Below are 23,303 nucleotides of genomic sequence, written 5' to 3'. Positions count from 1 at the left end.
GATGGGAGGCAGTGGTTAGAAGTGTGGGGACTACCTAAGTCTAATTCCTGGCTCAGTAACTTTGTAACTAGGTGGCATAGGGCAAGTTATCTAATTTCTCTAAGTTTCATTTTCCTGATCCGTAAAATGGGGAGAATACTGGTACATTACATGATTGTTAGGACTAAATGAAAAAGTCACTAAGAAAACTACATGCTCCATGAGGTTAGCCATGAGTACACTGCAATTAATAACGAGAAAAAAAAAAAAAAACCCTCGTCCTACATGATAGAATAGTGAATTATTTGAAATACACTTAACCTTTTGAAATTTAAGTTTGCCAAATTAATTAAAGAATGAAACATTTCTGTTAAAAGTGTACTATTAATGAAAAAAAAAGTGTCCGAAGTATAGCATTAAATTCAAATATAGCAGTATATACTAGGGATAAGTTTCTGAAATATTAGTAGTCCTCCTTCTTGCTCTTCCCCCCACAAAAAACCACCTTGGTAATAAACACTAAGCACAGGTGCAAATACTGTATTCCCTATTTTTTAAAAAGACAGAATGTGTGTGGGGGTATGAGTGTGTGTGACATATATATATTTTTTACATCTGCCCTCCGGACAGATTTATTTTTCCTTTGGTCTTTTGCAAAAGAAAGATATGCAACACATCCTCAAATACCTTTAGAGCTACATCACAGTAACTGGTCATGAACATGATCTTGAATTACTAGGAAAGGCAGGCAGAAAAATGGTTTATAAATATTTCTAACTATATCGAATTACAAGATACCACAGGACATGAGTAGCCTTTTTGCTTAAAACAAAACAAAACAACCCCCCCGCCCCGAACCCAACCAAACAACCAACCTACTCATCCCATCAAAAAAACCCACATTCTCCAAGAACTCTGGAAGCTTAGTGAACTACAACATCAACATTAGTTTCCTCACAAAACCAAGATAGGGTGGTACTGCCCAGTGGGGGGCCAGCGCAAAACCAAACTGTTCTTAAAGGTGAAAGGTAAGTCTCTCATCACTTGAAAGGTTTTGAAAAGCACTGGAAAAATGTGTGTGCAAGTAACTGAAATGCCACCTGTGAGACAGTTACAACCACCAAAATAAGGAAGGACTTAGTTTTCTATTTTACTTCGAAAGGAACAAATCACTTGGTCACCAGTCTTTGATAAGGTCTGGGTTTGCCACATCTCCAGAAACTGTACAAATGGATAGTTCTTTTGTTTTACTTAAATTATTTATAACATGTATATCACATAAGGCAAGTTCACTTCATGCTTTACTTAGTAAAATGGAAAAAAAAGCTTTCTCCAAAATTGGCACTAAAGTTAAGTTCTTAATAGCAAGGAGATACATCACTATAAGCAGAATGAACACAGTCATAATACATATCAAATCAAAATTATTTCCTTTATATCATCAGCAATGAGTTAACTCCAGAGGTAGTATGGCAGAAACGAGCATGGATCCTATCAGGTCACAACCGATGAAGAAATTAAATTTATTTTTCTCTGTGGTTTTGACCATAAATTGCTTTACACATTTAGGACCTGAATAAAAACCACTCTCAGCAGAAATCTTGGCCCATTAATTCAACTGACATATCAATTTTACAACTTTCAGGACTGCAGATATAAAAAATGTAAAGTATAAAATTATGTAAGTTTGAAATGGTTTTAATCATATTCATTAAAAATATTTACATTTCCCGGTACTTACTTGACAAAACCCCCTTGCAATATAATTCTACTCTAAACTTTTATTTATAAAATGAGGCTCATTTATGAGATTTCAGTGAATGTTATACTGCAAATTACTTACATTCCGTAAACTATTTTAAGAACTTTTCATATCAAAGGTAGTTTATATTGGATTATCTGAAACCCAATAGTGCCCACAGATGAGCTTCTTACAAATCTTTTCATTAATGCTTGGAAAGCACTGTGAAAATGAAAAGTGCTGTTAAGTGCTATCGTCTCCCTTAAATTCTCACTTACGCTGTGTGCACATTGTGAAATAAACACATATGCAGCATGTCCATGTTTTGATATGTATTTTTATTTCCCTGCAGTTTTCACTTATCAAGAACAAGTAACAGGGAAAGTTGTCTGAACTAGTGCATAAACAAACATTCTGAAACACCACTACACGTATCTAATTTACAAGAACCGTATAAAAAAAGTCACTAAAACACTACACTATGAAGGTGTCCAACGCTTACAGTCAGACTTTTTCCAACCCGTTACTTGCCTTGTAGCCACAGGAAAACTCTCCAAAATTGAAAAGACAGTCTTGCCACAACCCTCCCCCCCTCCCAACACCTGGGATGGCTCGATATCTAGACTTCCAATAATTATTGCAATGATATGATGCAATACATACCTGGTAAAATATCCTTTATGTGGTGTGTTACAGTTTTAAAGCCAGTTAAAATATGCAGTCTTCAGATAAAATGTAATCCTTGAAAAATTTTCTTATCTGCACAGTTTAAATGTGCTAGATGCATAATTTTTCCTAGTCCGTTTTTCCTGTGTAATTATTTTTTATAAACTGGTATTATAAATAGAAATATACATTCAAAATATATGGAAAAGTGAGTTACTACATTAAATTTGCATGTATCGATCCATCCCTTTCCCCTGCACAGTAATAGAAAATACTATTTTGCCTTGAACTTCATATTTGACAGTGAAATGCCACTAGTATTTACCAAAAAGTCCATCTAGTCAAATTGTGAAACAAAATGAACCAAGTGAAAACTTTACAGTTTCTTTAGAAAAAAATTACAAGAATTTCATTTCCTAGCTATGAATCTTTAACTTTTTAGACACAAAGTTGGATTTATTTTTACAAGATACAAAATGTAAACATGGCAAAATAAATAGTTAAAACAAGTGATGCAGGATCCCATTTCATGCTCATGATCCCATTAAAGAATTATTTTTTAAAATCCATTCAGTTGCAAATTCAAGTGCAAAAGCATGATGATGAATATCTACTATTCAAGTAACAGAAATAATATTGATGATACAAATAAACTATTTTACAAGGTAGTGATTTTCCCAATTTTACAAAATATACATCATATATCGATTTCATATCCGATATACTGTAGTCCATTTAGGTCCATTGTTACGCTCTGTGATCCACAGAGTGTCGCCTTTTGCATTCAGCTGGAATATGAATGACTGCACACCATCAGCACAGGTCAAAGCCACACGTTTTAGGTTATGTCACTTCCATAGCTACTGTTGTCTCTGCTATTCCATTTAAACCCAATCTTTCTGGTTCATGGTTCTCTCTATAATAAGGCAAAGAGTAAAATAAACATTAATACTCTCCAGAATATGATATTATCACTCAGTATTTACAGATACGGTTTTACGTAACTACAACTAAACATGTACTTCACAAGAACATTTCCTACTTTTACAATTGCTATACAGGAATGAGGAAAAGTTTTGTGTATCTAAGAAATTCTATTATTTCCTAATTACTTGATTATAATTGTTTACTTAGGAAACACAGTAATTTAACATAATATTTCGGGGGAAGCCAATGATAAACTACTTATGAAAATATGTAACACAGGACAATCCAAGTTTTTTACAATAGATGAAGCATATGATGCTCAAAAAGAATAATCATCAGGGGTGCCTGGGTGGCTCAGTCGGTTGAGCGTCCGACTTCGGCTCAGGTCATGATCTCACGGTCCGTGAGTTCAAGCCCCACGTTGGGCTCTGGGCTGACAGCTCAGAGCCTGGAGCCTGCTTCAGATTCTGTGTCTCCCTCTCTCTGACCCTCCCCCGTTCATGCTCTGTCTCTCTCTGTCTCAAAAATAAATAAACATTAAAAAAAAATATAAAAAAAAAAAAGAATCATCATCAGAAGCACAACAGTACTTAGATTACTTTCCACTAGTGTAATTTTATAGGTTTAAGGTCATGCAGTAAGTTATTAACTCATGCACGTCAAGTTTTTTTCTGATTCGTTGCTCTCATGTACTAGTATCACAGAAATATAAAAACATACCCTGAAATACATGATCACAGATTTAGCTAATCCCAGAAGAGTCTCAATTTTTATACACAGAATAATTTACTTTCTTCTTATAATGTTGAAGAAAACACAAATTTTGATTTGAAAATTAAAGCTCTGACGTGGGGATCAGTAACAACTCTAACCTCCCCAACTGTCTAAGCTACAAAAAAACAGTAGAAGACTCAAGCTTCTAAAATATCCTTTGATTTATTTTTTGGGCTTGATGGTTCCCAATTTGATGTGCTTTTCCCCCTTGTTTTTTATGCTTCTGGTTGGCACGTAAACATCCCACTATTGACCTCAAACAAATAATCTAAGTCACAGAGCTCTACCCTGAGTAGAACTCAGTATGTGTTAAAAGCAAGTCAATCAATAGACATCTACTGCAGTAAAAAATGTCCTTTTCCTCCCATAGGACAGCCAGCAGAAAGGGACAGGATGGTACCAGAAATACACACACACACACACACACACACACACACCTTGCTATGCTGCTGATGGCACTGCTGGGAGTAACCTTTGGCACTCTGTCCATACTGGCAGCAACCGTGGCAAGTTTTAAGGCTGTTGGCGATGGTGCTGAAGTCCGTGTATTGATATGCACATTGACTGGAGAAACAACACTGACGTTATTGAGGTGCACTGCATTTGTCAGGCAGGAATTGTTCATGGGAAGTGTTTGAGGACTGCTTGTGCACAATGCTGGGATTAAGTGGTTTGTAGTGGTGTGGCCAACTGTCCTTACAAGTTGTACAGCTGAAATCCCTGGGCTGGATGATAAAGCCATATTGGTGGAGTATAACGTTTTAGAGGTTCCTGGAGGAGAAAAATAACATCATTTAATTCGTATCATGAGACATTAATTAAACTCTCAGAAAATCAGAGTTTAATAAAAATCCGTGCAAACATTTGTATTCTAATTACATACCAAATTAACTTTCCACATAATGGCCTCTCTAAAGAGAGTTCCTGATCACAACATACTTACCTGTTACAACCCAAAGACACATTTTTCTACTAGCCTGCATAAAAGTCTACATTTGGAAAGTAGGAAACAACAGGGCAGAGAGGTCCTCTCTGGGGGTTGAGACCATGTGGAAATGACAGTCGGATTCCATCACAATTCACGCATGCAAGGAATCAGTAAGGCGGGGTAATCAGGATCATGGGTGTATCTAAAAGCAAGTGGAAAAACCCTAGGGTCTGAGTAGTAGCTGAAGGCTGATAGGAACAGCAAGTCTTTGAGGACTCAGGGTGGTAAGAAGCAGACAAGGTTTCAGAGTAATACTGTATTTCAAGAGGAGGAGTCAGAGAAAGCAGTCCCATGAGTATGTGCCAGTGGGAAGGTAAACCCAATTTCAAACTTACTGACAGACCAACCTGGATTATATTTTGCCTATCAATGCATGGATAATTCCAGCGTGATGGTTAGCGATTAGCTCAGTATGTTTCCTAAGATGTGAGGCAACTGACAGTATGTGGATAAAACCAGGCAGGATGGAGAGTTACACAGGAAGGTATCTAGTGGGAGCAGGAGGAAACAGGGAGCAGGCTCTCTGTGATTTCCAGAAAATATGCAGCTATTCCGCCACACCTATCCTCAGAAATTCTGGAGTCCTGACTTCTTGTACGATTTTTTCCCCTTGTATTTAAAACAAACACCATATCTCCAATCAGTAAGTTACAACCTCGAGCTAGTAAGTATCGCATGAAACCACAGGCTTACCTGAAGGCTGGACAACACCGTTTATGTTGTTGTGGCCAGTGTTCTGTTCCTTGGCTACCTCACTGCGACTTGGAACAGGTGCACTGACTACTGCAGATGCAGCAAAGTGGGCGCTGGCTGAGTCAAGTGTTTTAGACATACAGTCAGAGGTGCTTGAGCCCTATAAAATGAACAAAATTAAACTCTCAATTTTTCAAATGTGATTTCATGAATGTGAATATTAAGAAATGGGCAAACCCAAAAGGTGGTTTCCTTTTTCATCTTGAACAGGTGTAAGTGCTAAGATTAAGAGATCCAAGGCTCCACAGACTATTTTTGGCATTTTTAAGCAGGGAGTGACTAAAAATTGGGAAGCAACTATTTCTGAGAAAGAACTAGGGGATTAAAAAACCTCAAACCTTTTATGCTCTATTAATTTTTCCAGTAAGTGTTAAAGAATGCCTTTAAAAATACTTGACAATCTAGATAGTAGGGACAAAATGAGATTTAACCATCCTTTTTGTCACAATGTAAAAACATGTCTTGCCTAACTAACCTCGCAAGTAGGCTAGTTACCCGAGAGATTCAGAAAAAGCAAACAAAGGCAAGTTTAATGGCCATTCCTCTTGATTCTGCATGAAACAGGTCAGCCAATAGCTCCAGAATGCAGGCTAGTCCCAAATCCACCCGGATGCTAGAGGAGTGCTGAGGGCTCCTGGTGTCACTGAGATTTTCATGTTGCTGGATTCAGGATTTCCAAGGTCAGTGTATTTAGTGACCCTCTGAGAATGAACTGACCTACTATCAGCAGACGCTGGCCTGAGAGCTCACAGAATACAACAAAGATTGAGTTAACCTCAGTTATTACTTCAGAGTTACTTTTGGAATTATGAAGTAAGAAAACTTAAGACCTAAAGTATTAGATTTATTTCTTTCAGATGGCTCAAATTTCAAACAAACTTTTCAATTACACTTTTTAGTGGCTTAACAACAGAAATTTATTCTCATACAGTTTTGGATGCCACAACTTCAAAATAAGTGTTATAGGGCTCATATCAAGGTGTTTGCAGGGTTTCTTTCTTCCGGCAATTGCAATTTTAGAAAGTATTTTTGTTCTTAACCCCTAGCATATTCGTCTAATGGTGCCAATGGAAAACGTCACCTAGTGGCAATTTTTTTCTTCAGGGAAATGTGATTCAAAGAGGCAAGGGACTATGTTGTTTGGATTTAGTGGACAATTCAAGAAAATTACCTCCTAAGTCATGGGGCACACCCAAATGGCACTTAAAAACACAGTTTAGGAAGGGGTTAAGATTGGGGAAAAAAAGTTTTGGAGGCAGAGTAGGGGTGGGGATGATAATTCTAAGAGTATCTAATTCCTTCCACAAATTCTCAATACCCCTCTAAAACAATGTGGTTTCTTTCCTAAATTACAAATACCATATTTGACTCTAGTATTCTCCTCATTAAATATACATTAGTTTATCAAGGTTATCTTTGACTTGACAAAATTGTACAAAACTATGTAATTAAAGAAGAAAAAGGAAACAACCACGATTAAAAGACAGGTTCACCTGTGCTTTTGGGTGCGTCTGTTGCGAGGAATGCTGAGATTGCTGTTTCTGCTGAAGCTGAGCAAGCTGCTGCCTTTGCATTTGAACTAACTGCTGTTGATGTGTCTGAAACTGCTCTTCTGTGATACCCCCTGTTACTGGCAAAGGACATTCAGTTCAGAAGTATGTTTTAAAGTACTTTGCACAACACAAATAGAATACAATATAAAATTATTGCACAATTAAGATGAAAAGCAAGTGCAAATCATACATCAGCAAGAAACTCAATAAAAAGCAAAAGTGGTTTATGTTAATATCCATGATCTTCTAAAATCACATGCCAAAAGAAGTTCCTACATGCAGTGTTTATACTGTACAAAATAGTCCTAATATGAGGATTCTATTACTTATTCAGACTTCGTGTCTTTGGGATCATTCTTAGCTCTCTACATTGTGGAAGTATATAATGAGAAAACTGATTTATTAATACAAATAATAATGATGATGACTAAGTGATAGCCTTATTAAGAAAGCAGGACCATCTGCAGAACTATAAAGGATTCTTACTGCTGGTTCTCATCTAGGACATTTTCCCTGGTTACAAATCAGAGTAGATGACAAAGGTGTTCACCTTGCACAATCAGTAACTGTAGTTCAAGCCAACAGATTTGATGCTAAAATAAGTCTTATCTATAGAAATATGGGTTAGAAATCAGAGAACTCTTCAGAAAACTAAAGACAGAATATATCCTCAGATGCAATCAAGGGGTGACCAACTGTGTTAACAGTAGATTTCAAGTAAAAATGAGACATCTAAAACGTTTGTTTATAAGATTAGCCAAGAAAAAGTTATAAGAGGAAAGCATTTTTCTCAAAGAAATGTAAAAAATTTTCAATAATTTTCAAGTAAATCACTGATAAACTGACTTAGAGGACATAAGCTATTTCCATAGAAGTCAGTACATTATCAAAATCAAGAAGTATTAAATCAGATCAGAATACATGTACTACTAGAGTAAATTTGCTCTATTTTTCTTCATTGCTTTCTTTCCTCTCTCCTATCTCTTTCAGTCAATCAGTATTTACTATTTACGATGATGCAGAGTGCTACATTAAGAGTTAAGTGAATACATGGCAAAATAAAAGGCAAAAGGAGGGTCCCAGCTATAAAGTCCAAAAGTGTAGTTGGAAAGAAAAGATACATATAAAGGAATAGCAACTAATATGAGCCAACCTTTAAATGCAAGTGAGCAATCTCATCAATTGGACCTAAAGTCTCATTAACAGGACCTAAAGGAATTTAGCTAGAAGAGGACACAGCCTGAACCTAGGTTACTCTTGACTATTCCCCCAAGTTTTCCATTTACTACAAAGGAGAAATTTAAAAAAATGTGATGGTAAATTAGACATATAACAAGCTTTGAATAAATACAGTCTATTTTCTATTAAAAGGGAGTTAGGCCCCAGAGATGGACAAAACATTAAATAAGCCTTCATTTCTGTTCGACAACGTTATCATTTAAAGTTTGTATTGGGCTATGAAGGAAAAAAAGTTCTTAGATAGCAATTTTATTTTTAGAAGATTCAAAGACCTGGGGCTATGATAGTGCGCACTCTAAAATTTTAATATTACCTGCATTTTTGAAGTACACATTAGTTATCTTACTGAATTACCAACAAAATCAAATGTTTTTCTTTGCACATGTTAAATTCACTGCAAGTGTTCTATTTTTAAGTGTAAAAAACATTTTTAATTCTAAATTTACAATCTTCAAAATCAAATGAAAATGTGAAGTATTCATAAATTTCCAGTTGTTTGAAAACCTTGGGAAAGAGATGAAAAATAGTTTATTAGATAAAAGGCAGGAAGGAAAACTCTTAAGTTAAACCCAAATAAATATGTTTAATAAGTCTTATGTGTATAAAGGATTGTGCCAATTCAAATTAAATGAACTTGGTTGGAATCTGGTGTTAGCATGGTCTAGTCCCTCAAATCCAGTGTTAAGTTTATCTGGAGCTAAGTTTTTTGTTGTGGTGAAAAGGTGGGAGTCACAGTGATTAATTTTAAATGAGGAAGAAAATTAAGTGAATACAGTTTTAACAGCTACTTCAAAATTGGGAGAGAAATGAGAACAATGAGAATCTTCTCTAAAATCTTTTAAGCCAGAACATCATAAAATCTCACTAATTCAGAATAAGTATGTACTTAAATTAGTAGAAAGAACAAATAGCATTCTTTTAATTAAAAAATTGCTTTTGGGGGCGTCTGGGTGGCTCAGTCGGTTGAGCACCCAACTTTGGCTCAGGTCATGATCTCATGGTTTGTGAGTTCGAGCCCTGCCTGCAACTGTCCTGCTCTGTGCTGACAGTTCAGAGCCTGAAGCCTGCTTTGGCTTCTGTGTCTCCCTTTCTCTCTCTGCCCATCCCCACTTGCACTCTGTCTGTCTCTCTCAAAAATAAACAAACATTAAACATTTTTTTTCAAAAGTTAAAAAAATTACTTTTGGTTGGTAGTCCATGAGTAACAAAGTGTTGCCAACTATAGATGGTTCTGCTTGTTTTTTATGAATGGATGATCATTTACGTATATATTAAAAAGGAATGCTGATAAAATTGCCTGTTTTGGGGTGGGGTTATATCTGTTTATTGCCCTGTCTTGTTGAGACCATTAATTTGCTCAGGAACCCCATCTTTTTTCCTCATCAGAAATGCATTAAGGGGCGCCTGGGTGGCTCAGTTGGTTGAGCATCTGACTTCGGCTCAGGTCACGATCTCATGGTCTATGAGTTTGAGCCCCGCGTCAGGCTCTGTGCTGACAGCTCGGAGCCTGGAGCCTGGAGCCTGCTTCGGATTCTGTGTCTCCCTCTCTCTCTGCCCCTCCCCCGCTCATGCTCTAATAAACATTAAAAAAAAAAAAAAAAGAAACGCATTAAAATCCTAACCAATCAAGGCTCAATCCAAATTATTCAAATTAATGGTCACTGTTTCCTAACCTTTTTAAACCCTGGCTGATTTTAATAATAAAAATGTCACCCCGATCCCATTACTGGTTAAGAATTACTAATATAGGGGCGACTGGGTGGCTCAGTCGGTTAAGCGTCCGACTTCGGCTCAGGTCACTATCTCATGGTCTGTGAGTTCGAGCCCCGCGTCGGGCTCTGTGCTGACAGCTCAGAGCCTGGAGCCTGCTTCGGATTCTGTGTCTCTCTCTCTCTCTGCTCCTCCCCCGTTCATGCTCTGTCTCAAAAATAAATAAACATTAAAAAAAAAAAGCATTAAAAAAAAAAGAATTACTAATATAAACTCAATTTAACTCTATAATATGGATATGCCTTAAAAAATGACATTTATTTTTTTCTCCTTCCCATTACTTCAAGCTCAGCATGTTATATCCATTCTTGACCTCTAGCTCTTTCTTTACTATAAAGTTCCTCATTCGGAATTTTCTAGAGCATTATTTCATATCATTTTCAACTCTTTAGACAAAAAGAGCAATTAGTAATCATGACACAGAATTGGAACACATACAAAACACCCTAACTGACCTCTTTCCTTTTGTTAGGTGGAAAGAAGTAAGAAATGTATGATTTTAATAGCACAGACACAGTACTGAATTATCATTCTTAGAGTTGACCTAATGGTAGGTGGAGACAGGTGTTTGATGGAAAGTACCTTTCCTACTAATTATGTTTCCTTTCATAAATTACTTAAATATTTCCACAAGAAATTTATTTCTTACGTTGACTTACAATCATCAAGAGGCAAAAGTTAAAACAGGTCAGAAAAAGTCATAGTTATAGTGTGAAGAAGACTGTTTAGAAATTAGGGGCCCAGCTTTGAGGTGGGGGGGGGGGTGGTGGTGCGTGTAGTGGCAAAAGGGCAACTGGGAATATGCAAGAAAGAAGCCTTACCTGCTTCTCTTGCTTAGGGCCAAGCCAAGTTCTTTCTACTAGTTGCTTACACGGTGCTAGCTTAAAAGTAAAATTTATGCTGGTCATAATCTACCCTACCCCATGCCCTCCAATTCCTGTCAGTTTAAAATTTTTTTTTTTCAATGTTTATTATTATTTTATTTTTGGGACAGAGAGAGACAGAGCATGAGCGGGGGAGGGGCAGAGAGAGAGGGAGACACAGAATCGGAAACAGGCTCCAGGCTCTGAGCCATCAGCCCAGAGCCCGACGCGGGGCTCGAACTCACGGACCGCGAGATCGTGACCTGGCTGAAGTCGGACGCTTAACCGACTGCGCCACCCAGGCGCCCCCCTGCCAGTTTAAAAGTAACCACAAAACTGATTGTTTTGTGAAGGTAGCAATATTTCCTTAAAATCCAGATGGATGGAAGTGTCTTTTTACTTGAGTAACTTCCAAATTTCTGTAGTTAACACATGCTGATAGGTATACATATTACTGAATTTTCCTCATTATATATGCAAGTATGTCATTCTATACATTAGTGGCATACCTGCATTTCTAAATATTTTGTGTATATAACCAAAACTCTGTTTTTCAGTAAAGCCCCTAACCTTCCTGGCTATCTTCTTTACACCTGGCTTATTACCTATCTTAGATTTATCAGTTGCTTTATTTACCAGATGAATCCATGTAGTTTTTGTGAGAATACTTGTTACCATCCTTGGAATGTTGATTTTACTTTCAAAAGTCCTAGGTATTCTTCATGTCATCTTTTACCTTTCAAGGATGTGATTCCTATATGGTGGTCTGCTAGGTTGACCCCTTATCAGCTTTCCCTCCCGTATTTTGACAGATCCACTAAAAATATACTCAAGGTATCTCCCCTAGACTTTATGCTGGTTTCTTAACCTTGGGCCCACAGAGATATTCTTCAGTATGTGTGAAATCTTTACAAGTATTTGCTAACTTTGTATAGTTTTGTTGATTAACTAAAAAGAAAAATCTAATAGAAATACATTCTGGAACTTTTGGATGACCATCTCATAACAGGGTATGAACATATGGTTTTTGTCCTTGTGTGTGCCTTTTTATTTTTTTAATTTTTATTTGAGAGAGAGGGCACCTGTGTGTGCGGGAGCGGGAAAAAGGCAGAGGGAGGGAGGGAGGGAGGGAGGGAGGGAGGGAGGGAGAGAGAGAGAGAGAGAGAGAGAGAGAGAGAGAGAGAGAGAGAAACACAAGCAGGCTCTGCACCGCCACCGCAGAGCCCGACTTGGGGCTGGATCTCACCAACAAGACCACCACGCAAGCCAAAATCATGAACTGTCAGCAGAGCATGACAGATGTAGAGGTCGAACTCAAGAACCATGAGATCACAACCTGAGCCAAAGTTGGATGCTCAACCGACTGAGCCATCCAGGTGCCCCTGCGTGTGTGCCTTTTCAAAATTCTCTTTTAACCCCAAGTGGGCTAATACAGTGTATTCTTGGGAAGCTATGAACTTTTTAAAGCACTAGTCTAGACCAAGTTTTCATAGCTTAATGAAGAACATCTAACGTGGTAATAAAGATCTAAAAGTCAAGATGAATGTATTATCCAGTATTCTCCATCTACAAGGTAGGTCTTTGTTATAAAAGTCTTAATATACGCTTTATTAAGCAAAGCTGACTATATGCATTTTTGTTTGTCTGTTTTAAAAGACAGATTTGGGGCTGATGGGGGTGGGGGAAGATGGACAACCTATTTTATTTAAAAAAATTTTTTTAATGTTTATATTTATTTTTGAGACAGAGAGAGACAGAACATGAGCAGAGGAGGGAGACAGAGAGGGAGACACAGAATCTGAAGCAGGCTCCAGGCTCTGAGCTGTCAGCACAGAGGCTAACACAGGGCTCGAACCCATGAACTGTGAGATCATGACCTGAGCCAAAGTCAGACGCTCAACTGACTGAGCTGCCCAGGCGTCCCTGGACAACCTATTTTAAACCTTGTATGTCTTAGCGAGGAGTCAGGTGAAAGTTCACATAAGCCACTCTGAGCTACTCTGAGGACAAATGCTTCAATCCTTGAAAGCTGACATTATGTGTCTAGGACTATACACATCCTGTAATGTAACTGTCACAGTTAAAGGCAAACTCATGAATAAACTGCAAAACTGTGGGTAGAAAGGGTGAAGATGGGAGGCGAGGTCAGGAGTGAAGGGTGAGGGGGATAAGGAATAAGGAACAAATGAAATGTGAAAATAAAAAAAAATAAAGACCCATTTAAGGGGCACCTGGCTGGCTAAGTTGATGGAATGTGTAACTCTAGATCTTGCGGTTGTAGGTTTGAGCCCCACGCTGGTATAGAGATTTAAAAAAAATAAAATCTTTTTTTTATTTTTTAATTTTTTTTTTTTAACATTTATTTATTTTTGAGAGACAGGGAGAGACAGAGCATGAGCAGGGGGAGGGGCAGAGAAAGAGGGAGACACAGAATCTGAAGCAGGCTCTAAGCTATCAGCACAGAGCCTGATGTGGGGCTCAAACTCACAAACCATGAGATCATGACCTGAGCCGAAGTCGGACGCTTAACTGACTGAGCCACCCAGGCGCCCCCAAAGATGAAATCTTCAAAGACGCATTTAAACTTCTGACACCCAACCTAAATAGTTACAACTGAAATTTGAATATTATTTCCTTTAGCAATCAAACTAAAATCTTTTTAATTTCTGAAATCTGAATCTATTTCTCACCTTTGGAAGCAATCCTAACTAAAAAAATAAATCCTTGTGAATACCTTAGCTCATTGTTAAAATGTAGTTCTATTTATTGAAGAACTTTTTATACTTGCAAACATTTTATGGCAATTTAAGAAAGAATGGTGGGGGGCATGTGGGTGACTCAGTCAGTTAAGCGTCCAACTCTTGATCTCAGCTCAGGTTGTGATCTCAGGATTCCTGAGTTTGAGCCCTGCGTGGGGCTCCACACTGACAGTGCAGAGCCTGCTTGGGATTCTCTGTCTCCCTCTCTCTCTGCCCTTTCCCCACTCACTTGCATGGAGCTGTGCTGTCTCAAAAACAAATAAACATTAAAAAAAAAAAAAAAAAAAGAAAGAATGGAAAAAGAAACAAAAAATCAGGAATTTCTGTTGGAACACTGTTCAAATTGATGTTCTTACAAATTGGTAATGGTAAGATATTTGAAGCTGATCAAAAAGGGTGCTGGTACCTACTCACTACACTAAGATGAGGAAAAAAAGCGTTCATTTGCAACCATGCATTAGTCAAAACCAAGACTGAATGTAAACTAATCCATCTCTTCAAATCTGAACAAAGCTTGCTTGCTTCATTCATTCATTCATTCATTCATTCATTCATTCATTTTTAAAGTAATCTCTATGCCCAACATGGGGCTTGCACTCATGACCTCAAGATCAAGTCACATGCTCTACCGACTGAGCCAGCCAGGTGCCCCAAGCAAAGCTACTGTTAGATGTGAAATACAATTTCATTTCGGAGTTTGGGGTTTAAGAACAATATCTCAAAAAAAAAAGAGCTAAATAATAGTGCAGTTTCAAATGACTAAAAACTTTGATCTATTTATATAAAGAATGTAATACTTGCCATGTGCTGTAAGCTCCTTGAAGGTAGGGATTATTGTCTTACAAAACCTCGCAACTTTTAAACACTTAGCAGAGTGCTTTCCATGTAATAATTCTAAATCATTATCTATCCTTGGTTATTCACTTGCCATGTTCAGCACAATCCATCTTTCCTTTCTCTGTCCTACTTCTATTCTTTGAAAAGAGTTTTTCAATTAAGAAAACAGATCTTTATTTTACTTAATAGTTAATAAGATATGTCTTTGCTTTAAAATGAAGTCTTTAGTTCTAGTTCTAATACCTAGGACATACATTTTAATTTGTTTTAAGTCCTTTAAGTATGATATCAAAAATAACAATTAGATATTCTTTAGGACACAGGAATTATGACTTGAAAAAAAATTTTTTTAAATGTGTATTTATTTTTGAGAGAGAGTGAGTGCAAGTGAGTGGAGGAGGGGCAGAGAGGGGGAGAGAGGATCCAAAGTAGGCTCTGTGTTGACAGCAGAGAGCCAGATGTGGGCTCGAATTCACAAACGGTGAGATCATGACCTGAGCCACAGTCAGATGCTCAATGATTGAGCCACCCAGGTGCCCCAGGACTTGAAAAATATTAACTGGGTTATTAACAGCATAAAAGTAGGAATATTCTTCGCCACTAGCCCTCAAGTTCAAGTTTTTTTTCTAAGAACTAAGAAACTTGGGATATAAATAAATATTACGGTCAAAGGTATAGAGTTTCTATTTCTTTTTTTTTTTTTTTTGAGAGAGGAAGAGAGAATCTTTTTTTTTTTTTAACTTTTATTTATTATTGAGAGACAGAGAAAGACAGAGTATGAGCATGGGAGAGGCAGACAGAAGGAGACACAGAATCTGAAGCGGGCTCCAGGCTCTGAGCTGTCAGCACAGAGACTGACGTGGGGTTCGAACTCACAAGCCGCGAGATCATGACTTGAGCCGAAGTCAGACGCTTAACCAACTGAGCCACCCAGGCGCCCCAAGAGAGGAAGAGAGAATCTTAAGCAGGCTTCACACCCAGCCCAGAGCCCAATGCAGGGCTCGATCTCACAACCTTGAGATCATGACCCTGAGCCAAAATCAAGAGTAGGACTCTTAACCAACTGAGCAACCCAGGCAGCCGCAGTTTCTACTTCTGATTAAACCCTTTATTTGTTGAGATTTCCCAGCTGTGAAACAGAAAACTCAGTACTTATAATTGCCAAGATCAGTGACATACTCTGCAACATAAAAATATGGTCCTGTGTCAGTTTTGTTAAACTCTTAAAGACACACATGCTCTCATGACCAAGTCCATTAAGAAGAAGCAGAAGGCAACAGTGTTAATAAAGACAAAGATTAAAAGAAATCAAATCTACGAAGATTCAATTCTTTTGTCTCTGTCCATCAAATATAAAAATGTAACTTTTTAAAAACTCCTACATCCTCCTCTTTAGATAGATGAAAGAATTCTTATCAAAATTTACTGAATTGTAATGGAATCCACTGGTGCAAATGGGTACCTAAAATTGTCAGAGCTTTTCAACTTTTTACAAAAATGCTGTTAAAAGACTTGTTCCATTATGCATTTATATACCTGTTCCTAATATTTTGAAACCTAACATATTTATTGAAAACAAAACAAAAACCTTGTGGGGGCGCCTGGGTGGCGCAGTCGGTTAAGCGTCCGACTTCAGCCAGGTCACGATCTCGCGGCCCGTGAGTTCGAGCCCTGCATCAGGCTCTGGGCTGATGGCTCAGAGCCTGGAGCCTGTTTCCGATTCTGTGTCTCCCTCTCTCTCTGCCCCTCCCCCGTTCATGCTCTGTCTCTCTCTGTCCCAAAAATAAATAAATGTTGAAAAAAAAAAATTAAAAAAAAAAACCAAAAAAAAACCAAAAACCTTGTGGCCTCCATGACTAGATGGTCACAGCAGAGAAGGAAAATTTCAAACAAAATCCTTTACTCTAGTAACAGATTTAAACATATATTTGACAAATTCTACTTAAAAACACTGACTCTATGTAGCTTAGATGTTGCTTAAGCCTTGAGATTTGTCAAAGAAAGAAGGAAATGGTACTCTGTTGAGAATACTAAAAAATGTAAGGCAGGAAAAATTAATACAGACCAAAAAGAACACTTTTTTTTTTTTAATGGTAGGGGAAAGGCAAAAAATAAAAAACCTTACTGTCTATGATGTTAACATCATGTATTTGTCACTTAAGTTACCTAAAAAGTGCACGTATGCCTAAGATACTTTAAAGCTTATTTATTTTGAGAGAGAGAGGGAGGGAGAATCCCAAGCAGGCTCCATGCTGTCAGCACTGAGCCTGACTTGGGGCTCAATCCCACAAACTGTGAGATCATGACTTGAGCTGAAATCAAGAGTTGGAGGCTTAAACAAATGAGTCACCCAGGCATCGCATGCCTAAGATACTTTAAATGCTTATTTTATGCTGATGTATGGTAGTGTCACAAAATTCTACAGGTAGCTATTATGGAATTATTTAAGTTATATTAAGTTGTATTCTGGATCAATACATACAGAGTATTGATGATACTGTAACATACACAACCATACATATTTTCTGGACAAGAGTCAAGTCAAATCCTTCTGGAGTATGTTGGCAATGTACAGCAGAAAGTTGCAAATATCTGGCTATGTTCAAGTTGAGATGAAACAAAATCATTATTTTGCTATGGTACACATTATTAGAGAAGAAACTCAATCCACTGTCAAATCTAATTATAAATGCCTATTTTTAGATGTTTTATTTTTTAAATGTTTATTTTGAGAGAGAGTGAGTGAGCACATGAATGGGGGAGGGGCAGAGAGTGAGGGAAAGAGAGAATCCCAAGCAGGCTCTATGTTGTCAGCATACAGCTCAACGCAGGGCTCGATCTCATGAACCACGAATTCATGACTTGAGCTGAAATCAAGAGTTGGATACTTAAGTGAATGAACCACATAGGAGCTCCAAGATGTTTTTAAACTCCTCTTTTGGCAAAAATTATTTTGAGTAATTTTTGATACAGGAGTTCTAGTTCAGTTAAATAATTTGAACATGGTCTTGGAGTCGGCAGAAATAAAATCTGACCTAATATTCATGAACTTCCTACTACCTTTAGATTTCTAAGAAGCCTGCCACCACAAATCATATTAGGTATTTATTTCGGCTTTGAAAGCTTATTAAACTTCACAAACTCATGAACCTTATATAACAGGATACCGTTTTCCTTACCTAAGTTTGTTTAAGAGAAAATTAACCAACTAATCTGGAGAAATGACATGTCAACTTCCAATCATTCAAACAAATCCAATTTTCCATTATAATCTTTGAACAGATATATGTCTAGGTCAAGTCTGAAAATAAGCAGTCCAGTAACTAAAAATGACTGAACACTACTGAGACCAAATAAAATGCTTTAAAATCACTTTAAGGAGGTTCAACATAATTTCACTTAGTAAAATGTACATCCAGGAAAGAATTTAGAAACATTCACGTTTTACAAGAAGAAAGGGTATCAACAGTGTGAGTCAAGTCACATTTAGTTTTGACTCTGGATACCATGCAGTGTTTGTATATATCATAAGGATATTCAAAATTATACCTACTTATATATGTGATAAAGAGAAGACTATCCACAGATAAAAGCAAATCAAAATTACATTTTAGATTTTCTAGATACTATACATTATTTACAATGTACATGTCATAAAAATATTAAATTGAGCACAGAGTTTCTTAAAATGAAAAATGCTTTCTAGTCTCAATCAGAGGTTAGCTATCAGACAAAATTACAACTATTCATAGGGAGACTCTTAAAAAATCATTTTTCAGAAAGAAAGCTTTCAATGGTACTCTGGAGGAGCAATGCCTACATTTGAGCAAAGTTAATATACACAAAAATGAAACTTTTCTTTAACAAATGCACACTATGGTTATGATACTCTGGTAGCAGCTTATAACCACTTTACCCATAGGGAACTCCCTATGCATTCTGCCTACACATTCACCATACCAGGCACACACACTCAAAATATAAGTCTGGTTTAATAGATATCATGACATTGGTTAAAATGTGAACCACAATACTAGGGTTTAGTTTCTTAGGCTGGAAAACAAAAATATAATAGGTTAAGATAAAATTCTTTTCCATGATGTGATTATGAAAATAAACCTTCAAAATTTACCCTGAGCCCTTATTTATTTATTTGTTTATTTATTTATTTATTTATTTCAATATATGAAGTTTATTGTCAAATTGGTTTCCATACAACACCCAGTGTCCTGAGCCCTTATTTAGTGGATAATGAAAATTAAGTCGGAAAAAAAGAGCAGGATATATTTTTAACAAAGTGACAGCTTACCTGATATGCCATTCTTGCTGGTGTTCAATAAAGCTACAGATGCTGCAGAAACTCTTTTATTGTTCACAGTCTGCCCTGATTTTCTTGAGGTACATTCTTCACTATCACTGTCCTGTAAATTTAGTAGCCTTGGCTGGAAACACTGTAGTCGACATGATCTGATATTGCTTAATATTTCAGAAAGGGACAGTCTGTTTTCACAATGTTTACTGGAAGCATTGGTCCGAGTGAAATTAGAAGAGAAGTCTATAGTTTGGGAAGAGCTTGAAAAACCATTCAGCATTTCAGGGTCTATCTGTTTCAGGACTGGGTCATGTTCTGTGGATATTCGGTCCATTATGACCCTGAAAAGCAATATAAAACCAAATATTATCTGGAAGAATTAGTTCCCTTCTACCTTGTAAAACAAAAATCAGGTCAAGACAAATAGTATACCTTCCACCTCTGCCAATTCGCCTCCTTGCAAATCCTATACATCTTCTTGGGACTGTGAGTGTTGTAAGGCAATGCCTGTATCTCAACTTATCCAAATCTGCCAATTCTGAATTTTCAAAGGAGTGGTTAGCTTGGTCCAAACGAGGCTGCAAAGAAAGAAAAAAAAGAAAATCAAAACCCACGGAATAAATCTGAAAAGAAAAAAGGTTAAATCATGATAAAAATAAAATTCAGCATTAACAGAACAATTAAAATTTAGATATAAAACTGTAAAATTGTTTTATCTGCAAAAAACCAGATAAAATTTTACAAAACTGAATCAAAAGTTCACTCACCAAAGTAACTCAAAGTGTATTTAATATTTTAGGGTATATTTTAAAAGAAATATATCTTTAAAGAATAATATGGCTTTTAACATCTATGGCAGAAAAAGTAGAGATAGGAAAGTTAGTAATTTACAAGCTTCCTATTGAGATATACCAGAAAGAAATTTTTTTTTGGACCAAAAATTGTACTTCAAGCATGTATGGGTCAGGCTGATACTTCTTACTTTTAAGAACATACGGTTCATTTCTCTGCCTTCCTATTCCCTTTATTATTCTATTTTTCTGGGTCTTAACACTTCTCTATCCTTTCATAATATTTTTTTCTTTCTCTCATTAGCATAACTTGTAAAAAACTTTCTACCTCTTCTACACTACTCTCACACACACACACACACACACACACACACACATCCTAAATAAGTTGGAAGTGTAGATGTTTACCATAATGCAACAAGGCAAATGGTCTCCACAAGCCATACCTCATTTACTCTATAGTTACACTTTATCTGAAAATCTGAGCATCTGGGAATCAGGGTCCCTCCTGATAGAATGTTGCACCAAAACTTAATAACACAAAGCAATTTCTAAGTGTGTCAAAAAGTTATGAATATAATTATTAGATAAAATATTGCCATGAGGAGAATTTAAAGATGATTCTTTTATGTTTGATACTTACTTGGTATGTACATACAGGATGGGCTTGCTTAAAATAAATTTTAATGAACAGCAACTATCAAAACTTCAGTTAGAGATTCTGGGCTTACCTAACTCTAGCAGTGACAGTAAATTTTCATAACTGCTAAACTACAGTTAAAGCCCAAAGTAAAACTAAATTTTTAAAATTTAGAATTCTAAATTATCAATTTCCAAGTAAAGGATTATGAGATTTTTGGATATCCTCTGAAAGTACCTTTTAGCATCTTTTACTGGTATGTGTATAGGCAATATTAAATGAAAAATGCTGATGGACTTCCCATTTTTAGATCAAGACTAAGTTACCCTGACAAGAGTTACCTATGAACATCTGGTTCACAAAAACACTACAAAAAAATAAAATTCTTACAGCGTAATACTGGCATCCTGCTCGCCTCCTGAAAGCACAGGGACCATCAGGATCATTTTCTTCTTCAGGTTCCGATACTGGGGATGGTACCTAAAAAAAAAAGAGGCATGAGACATTCCATTTAGGAGTTATCAGAAGTCAACAGATCAATCTTTGTAATAATCTAAAATCAGAATCTGATCACAAACAGTATGCCTACGTTACATATAGTAGGCAGTAAATTCCCCCCAAACAGCTAAAGGCTAGCAATGATTTTCTATGGTTAAAAATGATTATTTTGAAAGGATTAGTTCTTGCAGGTACGTTAACATAGTATTGTGTAATTGCTTCTGAACACGTTAAGTACTTAAAAAGAATCAGTACAGTTTTTATATATCCCACTTATATTTTCTAAATAATGGATGCGGCCATAAATATTTTTATTTTGACAGTTATGGTTCACCTATATAGGCAGATGTATTTTTCTCCAATAACTTTCTTTCCCTGTAATAAAAGTCAAAAACTAGGAAGTAAAAAAGGTTTATGAATAGTGCCCCCTCCAAGGCCATAAAAGCTCATACGTTTTTCTCAAAGGGAGTCCCTACTCACTTTTTTAAAACACTTTTTTAGTTTTTATTTATTTAAATTCCAGTTAACATATAATGTAATATTTCAGGTGTACAGTTTAGTGAAATCACATTTTAAACTTGGCAGATGATAAGCAGAAAAATTAGAAAAGGACAGAAGGCTTGCTAAAGGTAAGCAGACTGGTTGCAAAGAGAAATGATAAGCCCATAGCCTGACAGCAAAAGAAAAAACAAAGACTTTCAAAAAGTCGTCACATAATTAAAATGCACTCTGCCTGGGAACCATGTGATCTTAGGTGAACTATCCCTATAAAACTTGAGTGGACCCCTGGGCAACACTGATACTTTGGAGCAAACTTTGTAAGTGTCATCAAAAACGGAGTAAATTATATACAAATATACTCTAATACAGCAGAGAAATAATATATGGTTTAGATAAATTTCTACCCATAATGGTTAAAATTAAAAAAAAAAAAAGTTTTGGTACTTAAGTTTCAGTAGTCTCGCAATTTCACTTTGGAGTACATCTCTTTTTCTGACAACGCTGGCTCAACCAAATTTACTTGCAAATTGTGAACCTCACAAATCCCTCTCTTCCTATTTTGAGAGGAAAAATGTGTTCTCCACATTATTTCCAAACTGTGGTAATTACCACTGAGCAGGGTCATCCAGGGGAGAAAGGCATTTGGTGAGGTTCCAATACACCTCCACCAACCCTATGGGGGAGACACAGAAACAGTAAGCTGGGGCTGATTCTTCTTCCCGTGGAACCAAGCCCCAAACCTGAAATTTGAAAGGAAATCCCCAATGTGAATTTTATACTTTGGTTCCTTTGCAAATCCTCTACCTCTTCTAAAATACACACAGGGGAAGTGTCACAAAATCTCAGAAATTCTTTGCATAAAATATACCACCCCTTCCTCCCGACCACCATTCTTCAGGAGTGGATTCGAGGATTTAGTCTGAGACACAGGAAGAGAGAGCTGACATCAGGAGAATCAGAAGTGTGATTAAGAAAAGACAGGGCTTTAATTCTGCTCTGTTGCAAATCAGTTGGAGAAGTCTGGTTAAAATGTCTGTTCTCTTAAGTCTCCCTATTCTCTTTTTCCTTGTTTACTGGACAAAGAAGCAGCACATCATTATTTTACAGATCTTTTTAGCAATAAAATCCTGATTTTGTAAGAGTTCCAGCCTAAATAGCTGCCTCACTGAATAATATCCAACCGTATAGGTAAATACTTATTCTTCAGTGACAGGGGATACCATTATAAAAATTGATGAGAGTTGTCAAAGACCCAGTAAAAGGACTCAAGAGGAACTTAAAAGTTTCAAAATATAATTTGAAATTTTGATGTGGGTTTGAAGGCTGGGGACTATATGAATAAACACAAGAATTTAGAATAGAAACAAAAGCCCCCTAATGCGAGAGGAATATATGACTAATATGTAAGTGTGTCCCACTATCAGGAGGATGGACTGATTCCAGCACTAAAGGAAAAGTTTCCATAGGTCATAATATCCCCTGGTGTCATTCTTAAGAGCTGGGAGTGTACAGCAAAACTTTAAAGGCTCTCTTCAGTACCACCAATATAAGGCTATTATTAATATATACTGAAGCCATGTCATCTTCTTACTTAAGATTCTTTAATAATGTTCTAGTGTGTATAATGGTAGATAGAAGCCATCTGCCACCTGGCTACTACTGCAAGCATCATTCTGTTCAACCTCTCTTCCCCTTTGCATTTTATGCTCCAG

The 23,303-nt window shown here is 36.7% G+C and overlaps 1 protein-coding gene across 3 annotated transcripts in view; it reads right to left on the bottom strand.

Annotated features, from left to right (window-relative positions):
- Positions 1-1,262: 1,262 nt before the first annotated feature.
- The window catches only part of EPC2 (enhancer of polycomb homolog 2), a 122,168-nt gene continuing 100,127 nt past the window's right edge, over positions 1,263-23,303 (bottom strand). For 2 of the 3 annotated variants that reach the window (XM_043576652.1, XM_043576654.1), the window contains 7 exons: positions 20,983-21,072; positions 19,594-19,739; positions 19,159-19,502; positions 7,322-7,458; positions 5,769-5,928; positions 4,525-4,858; positions 1,263-3,302 (listed from right to left, as the gene is read on the bottom strand). In XM_043576652.1, coding sequence (XP_043432587.1) covers positions 3,230-3,302; positions 4,525-4,858; positions 5,769-5,928; positions 7,322-7,458; positions 19,159-19,502; positions 19,594-19,739; positions 20,983-21,072 — 1,284 coding nt within the window. In that variant the 3' untranslated portion in view covers positions 1,263-3,229. The remainder of the gene's footprint in view (positions 3,303-4,524; positions 4,859-5,768; positions 5,929-7,321; positions 7,459-19,158; positions 19,503-19,593; positions 19,740-20,982; positions 21,073-23,303) is intronic. The other variant, XM_043576653.1, reaches the window with a different exon arrangement.

This window comes from Prionailurus bengalensis, chromosome C1, assembly GCF_016509475.1.
Source record: "Prionailurus bengalensis isolate Pbe53 chromosome C1, Fcat_Pben_1.1_paternal_pri, whole genome shotgun sequence".
Lineage (NCBI taxonomy): Eukaryota > Metazoa > Chordata > Mammalia > Carnivora > Felidae > Prionailurus > Prionailurus bengalensis.
Note: the sequence above shows the minus strand (reverse complement) of the source record. Positions and strands in the feature narration are given on the sequence as shown.